The 10,634-nt window shown below is 41.3% G+C and overlaps 2 protein-coding genes across 14 annotated transcripts in view; one reads left to right on the top strand and one right to left on the bottom strand.

The window, feature by feature from the left end:
• Positions 1–487: 487 nt before the first annotated feature.
• ciz1a (cdkn1a interacting zinc finger protein 1a) lies at positions 488–8,488 on the bottom strand. 2 transcript variants are annotated; one of them, XM_032539579.1, is made up of 16 exons: positions 8,298–8,488; positions 7,598–7,864; positions 6,436–6,563; positions 6,020–6,255; positions 4,414–4,528; positions 4,159–4,246; positions 3,880–3,983; positions 3,676–3,755; positions 3,296–3,490; positions 2,982–3,112; positions 2,715–2,808; positions 2,479–2,586; positions 2,274–2,399; positions 1,980–2,064; positions 1,709–1,830; positions 488–1,428 (listed from the first exon to the last, which is right to left on the bottom strand). In XM_032539579.1, exons 2-16 carry the CDS (start codon positions 7,765–7,767, stop codon positions 901–903), a joined length of 2,310 nt encoding a protein of 769 aa, XP_032395470.1. In that variant the 5' UTR covers positions 7,768–7,864; positions 8,298–8,488; the 3' UTR covers positions 488–900. The 2 variants fall into 2 exon arrangements, with proteins under 2 accessions (XP_032395470.1, XP_032395471.1); XM_032539580.1 differs by having other exon boundaries at positions 1,980–2,058.
• A 1,055-nt stretch (positions 8,489–9,543) lies between these two features.
• The window catches only part of dnm1a (dynamin 1a), a 47,036-nt gene continuing 45,945 nt past the window's right edge, over positions 9,544–10,634 (top strand). For 6 of the 12 annotated variants that reach the window (XM_032539776.1, XM_032539768.1, XM_032539772.1 and 3 more), the window contains exon 1: positions 9,551–9,965. In XM_032539776.1, coding sequence (XP_032395667.1) covers positions 9,805–9,965 — 161 coding nt within the window. In that variant the 5' untranslated portion in view covers positions 9,551–9,804. Of the gene's footprint in view, positions 9,966–10,634 lie in introns of all 12 variants that reach the window. The other 6 variants (XM_032539774.1, XM_032539767.1, XM_032539777.1 and 3 more) reach the window with 4 other exon arrangements.

Genomic DNA, 10,634 nt, shown 5'->3' with positions numbered 1-10,634 from the left:
GCCTAAAATTTCCTTCGGGATGAATAAAGTATGTCCATCTACCTACCTACCTACCTATACACAAAGTAAAGCTGAGGCAGATGGGAATGTCATGAGTTTTGCAGGTATCTCATCCATGGTCATAAAACAAAATATTGAATAAATTGAAATGTTGACCTGATGATGGCTCTAGTTGGAAAGATCTCTAAAGTTATTAAAATTCATCCTGATTGGGACACAAGTGTTTGTACTAAATTTTATAAGTTACCCAGTAGTTATGTGGGGCGTTCACAAAAAACACAGCTCCTCCACTTTACTTTTTGCCTTGTGGCAGAACAATGCAACTGACATTTTATGCATACTTCATTTTAACATCGTTTAGATTTGAAGTACCAAGTATGGAATTGGGACACAGCATGTGATGGTTTTTCTAGTAGGTAACCAATAAGAAGTTTCTCTTAATTAAAAACAATTGTGTCATTTTAGGCAGCATACTTGCAGTGTTTGGAGATTTGTTAATATGGAAGGAAAAGGGTTTGTTCTGAGCTCCATTTCCGTATCTTATAGTGATCTCATTTTGATTGCTGTAATCTAAGGGCGAGGCTGGAGATTCATTCATGGTAGCCAATTTTAAGATACTTAGCCACCCATCCCTGATTTAATATGTATGCAACAGCTGTCAGGTGTTAAATTTCCCACCCTGGAAGAGCATCACATAAGAAGTCATGCTCCACCGTAATTCACCATCATTCTTCCTATTTATTGGTGTGTGGTTTATTCAGACATCCCAACATGGAGAGAGGTATGGCTGTTCACTTCTTGGTCTCGGTTTCATGGAAGAATCTCTTCACATACTGACACATCCTGTCCTAAGGTTACGATTGTGCCAGGTTTCCACTCTTTCCACATCTTATTTGTGACTCAGCGTCTGTTAGTGGCCCTGCCTGACCTGCGTTTGGGTTTTGCCTTCCCTGTGCCATTCTTTTTCCCTGGGACAGCAGGAGCTTCCCTCTCCTCCTGGTCTTCATTTGCATCCTCAGCAGCAGCTGCTGGCTCCGAGTCTGGCTCCTCTCTGCTACCAGCAGGCAGCTCGGCTGGACTCTCCAGAACTACAGAGGCCTGGGATGTGGTCTCTTCCTCCTTGATGTGTAGGCTGAGCTCTTGGTCTGTGTTGCCAGTGCTGGTCGCTGAGGTGCTGATAGAGTCCTGTGATGTTATGTCAGGTTCTGCTTGTTCTGTCTGTTGCTGGTTTTCTGTCTGCATGTTCAGTTGGGTGAGTGTAATGATGGGCTGGACGGAGTTCATCACTAAACCTATCTCATCAGAAAGAGAATTTTCATCCATACAGTCTGTGGTGGTTTCTGTTGCCGGTCTGAGGCCGTCTGCTAGTAGAGACTCTCTGGAAGATTCAACAGCTCCACTCTTTTGACTCAGCAACTCTCTGTACCTCTGAGTAGAGAAAGCATAAAAATACTGCAATACATATGGAAATTCCTCAAGGATAACACACATTGATGCACATAAACTTTACATGCATACTAATGAACAACAGTCCATCAAGAGCTTATGTTCGCTTGGATTGAGGCTGCGGTTATACAATCAATAGTTGATTTTAGAAAGTACAACAAGTAGAACAACAATAATTCTATTGGGCCACATGTAATTAGTTATACCAGCTACTCCATCATTCGTAGTGGTGATAAGGTGAGTTAAGTCATCAAAAACCAACCTTGAGGTTCTCAAAGTGCTGGATTGTTTTGCAGTGGGTGTGTAGGGCAGACGATTCAAAGTGGTAAAACTTGTTGCAGAGTCTGCAGATGAAACCAGCTACTGGAACAAAAAAACTGGACCCTGAAGAAAAACAAATCCAAGAATAAATGTTACTTAAATGTGATATAACAAATACTGAATGTTATTAGTAAACCCAAACAACAACAACAACATGCAAGAAGACAGAACAAAATAAATTATGCAGCAATCATGAGTTAGCCATCCCTCACCGTAGACCGTGTCGGAGTCATACTGCTCATCACTGGCCATGTCCTTTAGAGTGACTTCTTTAAGAGAGGACCAGTCATCCTGTACCAGGTCACGAGAGACACAGTAAACAACTATTGTATAACAAATACACCAAGTATGAGGTACTAATAGTGCTATTTTACATCTGATCTCAAAGCGATGTTGAACTAAGTTAAACACTGGGATGTAAAACGTACTGGCCATTTAAATGCAAATACTACCAATTGTCTCAATGGAAGGAAATTACGAACGAAAACAAATGATGTGCAAATCACCTGTTCATTTATCTGGCTTTTCTCTCCCTCCTCCACCTCACTGCCCTCCACCTCTTCCAACGAGAAGCCGTCTGTGTCCATAGCCGTCAGCTTGCCTAAGGCCTCACAGCCTTCCTGCTCCTGGAGCTAGTGAACATTAAGTACAGCATGGATATGTCATCTTTCCATTTAACGGAAAGTACTTGCGTGTTGTTGCTTTAAATACCTTCTCTAATTTCTGTCTGTGCTCCTGGGACTGCAAGTGCTCCACAAAAATCTGGGAGGTCCGGAAGTGTTTCTTACAGACTGTGCAGGAGGAGATGGCTATGGCAAGCTGAGGAGAGAGGAAGGGTTACCAGATGTTGGATTATTCTCATTTAAAAGCAACCATAAATGCTTTTGCTATTTTCAAAATATTTAAAACTTCTTGAATGGTCTAATTTATAAAGTGAGCAGCTTTACTTTGTGCTCCTCTGTGCGACGGTGGTCCATGATGCTATTGGTGAAGTGGGTGTGACAGGTGGCACACCAATGCTTCAAGTCAGCTTTCTTCTCTCTGCAGAAATCACAGATGAACATTTTTTTTTTTTTACAATCTTTTTAGTTTTAAAGCCTGCTTAAGGTTAAAAAAAGTGTGTAATTTTCTCTCATCATTCAGAATTATAATGGTTTCAAAAATAACAATTAAAAAACACAAGGCAAATACATATTTGTGTGTTTTAAACTGACCCATCTTTGATTGCTTCCTGTAGAGACTCCTGCACTCGTGGCAGCAGGGTGACCAGGCAAGCGTTGCTCATGTGTTGGATCTCCATCATCCTCTGCTGGTGGGAAACACTGTTCATATGACTCCTAAAGTTCTGCAAAAAAAACATACACAAAAACACAGAAGCAAAAATAATAAAACAAAATCATAAATCATTTGCTGCAACTGTTTCAGCCTTTTGCACATTCTCTAACACAAGCAATTAGATTACACAAAAAAACTACATTCCACTATGGCCTATGTATGTTGATGTGTTTAGGTGTGTACATTAACCTACTTGCTGGTTGTGGCAGGTAATGCTGCAGAGGTAGCAGTAGAACGTGCTGGCACCCTCCACTACACCATCCTCTTCTTCCGGCTGGTTGTCTGGTGAAGCCAAAGGGGCATCTTTGCCCTGTGGCATCTCCTCTAAGAGTAAATCATCTTCACTCAGCCTGGCAGATGGGGACGGGGCTGACAAACAGCTGTGCACCTACAGAGAGGTTGCAAACCAGAACTAAACCCAGTGTCATGCATTTATTTAACAGAGATTTGACAGAAATATACTGTACAGGGGACAATGACCCACCTTTGTAGTAGTGACTTAGTTACTTCTAATTACATCATTCAGTATTAACATAATTTTGTCTATGACCTGACCTTAAAGGCTTCTCTCACCTCAGCAGCTTTGCTCTCATCCAATGCATCAACAACACCTGAACTCCTCGTGGAGCATCCTTCCTCCAGAATGATGCAATCTGGGAAAAGAATTCAATACGTTTTCAAATTAACTGACATAAACTACAATAAATTTAGATTACATGAGTGCCTAATAAAAAAGTTCATTTTAAACCATCTAATCTAGGTTTCTGTGGGTTCTACCTTCAGGCTGGCTGTCCTCTGTTTTGCTGTTACACTCTGAAGACAGAACTTCCTCATCTGTATCTGCAATCATGACCGTCTCAACAACACATTGTTCCTCTGACCTAAGGGAAAAATAACAAGAACAAATGTCAAGGTTGTTATAAAATACAGGGCACCCCACATTTCCACTTTTTGGTTGGGTATTTTTGCTACTTCCATGAATAAGATGTTATGCTCTGGGGGTGTCAAGATTTTGTAGCTACTACACTCACAGCAACATTTTTTTTTTTTCCCTACCCCTCTGTCCTTTGCTTTTTGACTACAGGTTCTTCAACTTGCTCCTTGGATGGCTGTGTGGGTTCATCGGCTACTCCCATGGCACCATCAGTGGGTAGAAAAGACAAGTTGGATACAAAGACGAAAAACATTATCTCCGAACAATGTTCACCACTAACCTTTAAGACGTCTTGAAAATCACAGATGACATTCAACACATGCTACAACACCTTAAACCTTTAGCATGTTGCAGTGCTGGTTGGACTGCAGCTGTACCTGTTTCAGTCTTGTCAGCTTCATTGGTACTGCTAGATGCTGGTTGGTTGTCTGTGCTCTCTGCTGCCATCTGCTCACTGTCCCTCTTCCTGTCTGGCTGGCGAGCAGCAGAGTCCTACACACAAAGACAGAATTACAAATATAAATACAAACCCAAGGACCCCTTAACTGAAAGAGATAAGAGCAGGGACCCCCAACTACATACATTGTATAAAATTAAGTTGCATATTAAATTGGGCCCACAATAACGTGTAGGGAGGCCTAAAGCCGTGGCAGACAGGGAGAGGCTGCAGAGGGTTGTAAGGTCAGCACAGAAGATATCGGATCGCCTCCCCCATCCATGACGGCATTACACCTCCGCTGCCTCAGCAGAGCAGGAACATCATAAAGGACAGCTCCCACCCCGGTCTGATCGTTTGACCTGTTGCCCTCAGGAAGGCGCTACAGGTGCATCAGAGCACGGACCAACAGACTCAAGAACAGTTTCTTCCCGAAGGCCATAACGACCCTGAACTCACCCCTGAACTCACATATGCACTGACTCCACTCCACAGCCCCCCCCACCCCGGCCCGGACTGTCTTCTTCATTCCGTCCGACTGTGCAATATTATTGTTATACTGTTAGTTATATAATACTCATAGGACACTGGAATCTGTGCAATTTCATTTCATACAGGGCAATATTAATACATAACCTTTCCATTACTGTGCAATATTATTTACTTAATATTAGTACTTAATCATTCATTCCATCACCTGTGCAATATATTTATTGAGTGTTAACACTTATGCTTATTCAAGCTGATTATATATGTATACGACAGTCACTACACTTTATATCTTTGACTTATATTTTGTATTATACTGTTATATTCTTATATTTTTTGTGTCAACACTGCAAAGGGATTGCTTAATCTCGTTGCACAAGTACCGTGTACTTGTATATAATGACAATAAAGGCATTCTATTCTAGCCTTTAGACATACATTTTTTGCATAAAATAATAAAACATAATAATTAAAATAACCTAATAATTGTTGCCATGATTTTATAAATTAGATTTAAAAGTTAAACATACATGTGGCCCAGTAAATCCTTAGGATGAACTGTATCTGTCGATGGCCTAAGTGATCACTATATAGGCCTGTAAGCCTATAATCAGTGGGGATTTATCGTTGCTTATGTTGGATTAATATTACACATTTTTAATTTTATGAAAAACGTAACAATAATTTGGAGACTCCCTTGCATTGACTCTGAGGACCCCCTGTTGAAGATCAATGGTGTAGTGTATTAACTGGACTGAAAGCCTACAGTGATTGTACTCATTAGAATGATGCAGTTGTTAAATTTCATTTATCAAAATGTAAAACCACAATAGCAGTCATCTCGGGACACAACACTACTACTATTCTACACTTACAGATAGAGCAAGTCTAGACCACACTATAATTTTTAGAAACTCAACAATTCAGACAACAAGAGCAAGCATTTGGAGTGACAATGGCAAGGAAAAACTTCCTTTTAACAGGAAGAAACCTCAGGCGGACCCTGGCTATTGGTGCTACCTTGACCGGTTGGGAGGGAGAAATACAGTTATATTTACTACAATAGTGATGGAAGAGGAGGAGGAAGAGGCTGTGGTGGTGGTGGTGGTGGAGTTGTTGTTGTTGTTGTTGTAGTAGCGAGCATGTGGGTGGAATGATCGACCAGCTGGGAAACCCATCATGGGGGACTTGATGGCCATGCCCATGGGAACCGGCCCAAGCAGAGAGGACCTGGATCTAGCAGTAAAGAACTGACGGAACTGCTGTCCAGCCATCCCAAAAGCCCGCATGTTGCCTGCATGAAAAGAGACATGAGTACGGAAAGAAAATAGGCAAAACCCAAAAATTATAACCCCTTGTAAGTTAGTTATGCAATGCTTTAAAACACACTATCTATGAAAATGTCAAGTATAAATTCTACTGCTCTTTATGATTTCAAGATGCTGCTGTCTTTTCACTGTAATCAAAGCTGTACCCTGCATCTGCTGCATCAGCAGGGCCCCCTGCAGCATGGGATTGGGGGCGAGGATAGTAGTCTGGGTTGCCTGGCACAGGTTGACCATCCTGGTAGGAGGGGCTGTCTGGGGAGCAACGGGAATGGCTCTGTGTGACAAGACCAAGAGGAAAAATGCAGCATAATTGAATAAGACATAACCATCCTAACCATAGCTCACCGTTTTGGCCAAATGATCCTTCTCGGAATCCTGGAAATTGATCTTACACACATCTGTCATATTTTGCAATCAGTTGATATCCTGAAGTAGAAAATACTGATTGGAAAAGAAAATGACTTAACATGGACACCTGCACACAACTGTTCTGCCCTAATACAAACACAAGCTGTTCATACTATTTTTCCTGATTATTGGTATCTGCGTTGCAGCTGTGATATGGATTAGCATAAATCAGAACTCCTCTTCCTTCCATATCAGCATTGGCTCAGTGTGTAATTTAAGTTTAGATTTTTTTTTATAGCACATACAGTTATTACAAGTCATTACTCAATGTGTTTCATAAAACAAATGGTTAAAAAAATTCACTTAATACAATAATACAATTTAATACAATAACCTGCCAAAATCAAATTACGAATCAGAATACGAAAAAACTTAAATGGCAAAAGTAAAGGACCAAACAGTAAGAGGGGTAGCAACAAAGTATGACAGTTTAAGGTGACCAGATAAAAGAGCATGGCAATAATCCAACTTTTAATAACACCGTTTGACAACCAGATAAGTATCTGATCCAGAAAGACTGTTTTAGTTGGAGTCAACAGTTCTCTCTGTTGACAATAACAAACAAACTTTCTTTAAAGGTATGCCAGTGCTGCTAGATTGGGACAGATAGAAATATTACTGTGTAGCTGCAGGTTCTACCTCATAGGTTTACTTCACAGTTAATATAATAACAAATCACTGCCTGGGCTAAATGCCCCTTCACCAATGGACTAATTCATAGGGAAGCTGAATAGATATTCTATTTAAATTAAAAGATTGCACATATATAGATATTCCATCATTCCTAAATCGTAGTCTAGCATGTTTGCGACAGGGCTTCCAACTCAGCTACGGCACCAGCCATACATATCTCATCCGAAAGGCCCTGTCTAAACCCCGGTCTCAAGTTAACGTGTTTACCGCTGTGCCTGGTGGTGGTGATGGGCGACATGATGTCCAGGAGGCGGCTGCGGCGGAGGTGGAGGCTGCTGCTGGAAAAGTTGCTGTAGCTGTCGCAGGTGCTGGTGAAACTGTTGCTGCTGCTGTTGTTGCTGCTGCTGCTGTTGTTGATGGATGTGTGGATTGAACATGACGGACTTTAATTTCCACCGTTAACGTCGCACTATGAGTTAACAAACCAGCAGCTTGAGGTGCCAATGGGTTGACACTCCTTACAATAAAATATATCTGAATGAAAGAGAAAAAGCTTGTGTGAGTATGTGCTTAACCGTCAGAAAAACTTTTGAATGTAAAGACACATTCAATAACAATACGCACCGCCTGAGACAACAGGTCGCTTTACCGATGACAATTAGCTAGCTAGTGCTAGCAGCTAGCTAGCTAAGCTTACAACCATTTGCTTGTTGTTTCTTTAGCTTATTTCAACTAATTGTTGTTGAAAGAGAGCAGCATGCTATTCCACAACTGACACAAATGACAAATAATTCAATAAGCTACACCTGTTATTAAAATGAACAACGCTACATTAACCACCGTTGAGTAGCTAACGTTTGCTAACTGAACCCTGCAAGTTAGCTTAGCATACTATCGAATTAGCTAGCTAGCTAGATAACTCAAAGATAATCCAACTACGCCCTCTCGGGTGCCTTCTACATTTTACCTTCTCGGCCACAGTTGTTACGATTTACTTCTCAAGAGAGAAAATTCTGTGAGTGGGTGATAATCCACCTGCAATTAGTTAGAGTAAAGGGTAGAATAACTCCTCTCAGTCCTGGTGCGACTCGCATTGAGCAGTAACCCAGCGCAGTTAAATTAGTGCACCCTGTCGCCTCCCGGTGGTTGTCTGGAAAATTAAAAACTAAAAATGCATCTTTGCATTTAGCTAGCCAGCTTTGTGGTCATATATACAGTAATATATATACATATATTATATACTAATTCATTTATTTGTATATATATTTATTTGTATGTATACATGTAAACTTCCTGTCAGTTGATGCCATTCACATGGGTTCATTTAGAATAAATGTTCACATCTGTGAAACGGTCAGTGTTCCATTCTCAAAAAAAGTTTGTATTTTTAGGTAGCCTACTATATTTTACATTTTGCAACACTAGCAGCTAGGATAAATAATTAACACAATTGTGGAACGTCATTGTTATAACCTCCAGTGGCCCACATTATTGGCCTACAGTAGTAGCCCATACAGTACTAGCATGCTATTTATTGTATTGTAAAGTGTGTGTCCATTGTAGGCTATGTTGTATAGCTACACATGATAGTAGCCTATAGCCTATAGGCTTTACAATGGATATAGCCTATACTAATTCATTTATTTGTATAAATGTCTCATTTCTGTGTACACTATAATATTCATAAAAGGCCTAGGATATTCACGTGTTTAGATAGATAGATAATTATGATAATGATAATGATAGTGTATCCTTATTAGTCCCACATAAGGAAATTACAATTTACACTCTGTTGTTATTACACACATTAAACACAGGCCTGAAAAACACACATAAATAGATAGATAGATAGATAGATAGATAGATAGATAGATAAATAGATAGATAGGCCTGCTGCTTTATAAAAAACAAAGCCTACAAAAAGTTGTAGAGTGCCCCCTGGCCTCTGTCTACGGTGCTAACAGATTCAGCACCTTGGACAGATCTGTACATCTGTTGCCCAACAACATTAAAAACTGGATGCCAAATTTACCATCTTCACCTTTCTAAATGCAATCAAACAAGATTTGACAAGAGTCTCTGTAATATATTTAATTCCTGTAGGCCTTCTGTAAACGACACAATTTGACAGACAATGCAGTGAAAGTAAACCAGCGTCACCGCCCGAGTGGCTTGCGTGGAGAACTGCAGGGATATCTCCTGAGAAAATACAAGAGATCATCCTCCTCATCCTCCCGCCCTGCTGTGCTTGGTGGAGAGGAGTGTTCATGTTCGGTGGTGGAGAGAGTCCTATCCGAGGTGACACACCGAGGGGTCGCAGTTATTGACGGGGCAAACCGAAAAGAGAATCGGTGTGGCGTAATCCAAAAACGCCCTCTAAACGCGAGGGTGGCGAGGAGGGACGAAGAGAAAAATAAGAAATAAATCCCTCCCTGCTCTGACAAGGAGGATAGACTGTCCATTACATCGCAAAGATGGGGAACCGGGGAATGGAGGATTTGATTCCTCTGGTGAACCGCATGCAGGATGCCTTCTCTGCCATCGGTCAGAACGCGAACCTGGACCTGCCCCAGATCGCCGTGGTGGGCGGCCAGAGTGCGGGGAAAAGCTCGGTGCTGGAGAACTTCGTCGGGAGGTAAGTAGCTTTTCCAGGCTGCGATGCATGTTGCATCACATAAGCGGCCGCAGACGCTTTTATTTTTTACATGTCACACATCCCAGTCCCCATCCCCCTTCTCAGGCAGGTTTCAATCCACCGCCATAGACTTCGTTGAAATGGTCCAAATTGTTGCACCCGTCACCGTTTTATCCCTCTGTCTTCTTCCACTACGCCAATGCGATGAGATTACATCGTTAGGCCTACATAAATCCCCAGTGAAGTTCAGTTGTGAAGTGATGCATTCAGGTAACAAATAGCTGTTTAAATGACATTTAATAGGCCTATGTCAAACCATCTCTGGGTATGAGTGCAGAATGCTAGCCAGCTTCTAAACTTCACAATTATGTCCAAAATCAAGCAAAGTTGTTTAATATTATAAATCCTATGACATCTGTCGAAGAAGCAGCATCAATTTACACGCTAACTTCCTGTATAGGACATAGTTCCAGGCAGCTTGGTGGATGTGTTGTTTGTTTATGTGGCTGGGCTACCATTTTGTAGTCCTCAAGCTATTAAATCCTGACCAGGATAGGGTGCACAATGATGCTCGCTGTGTGTGCGTGTGTGGAGAGAGGTTTCAGTCTCGCAAACATGCACAGTTTTCTTCCTGTCAGAACCGCTGCTGCTGATACATAACAAAGCAAG

Source organism: Etheostoma spectabile, chromosome 16 (genome assembly GCF_008692095.1).
Source record: "Etheostoma spectabile isolate EspeVRDwgs_2016 chromosome 16, UIUC_Espe_1.0, whole genome shotgun sequence".
In the NCBI taxonomy this organism is placed as follows: Eukaryota; Metazoa; Chordata; class Actinopteri; order Perciformes; family Percidae; genus Etheostoma; species Etheostoma spectabile.
This window is presented reverse-complemented; position numbering and strand designations above follow the sequence as displayed.

Coding starts and splice junctions, on each gene's coding strand:
- ciz1a (XM_032539579.1), bottom strand. CDS start 7,767: ATGTTCAATCCACACATCCATCAACAACAGCAGCAGCAGCAACAACAG. Junction 6,564..7,597: donor CACCACCACCAGGCACAGCG/GTAAACACGTTA, acceptor CTTGTCACACAG/AGCCATTCCCGTTGCTCCCC. Junction 2,809..2,981: donor CAGGAAGCAATCAAAGATGG/GTCAGTTTAAAA, acceptor TGATTTCTGCAG/AGAGAAGAAAGCTGACTTGA.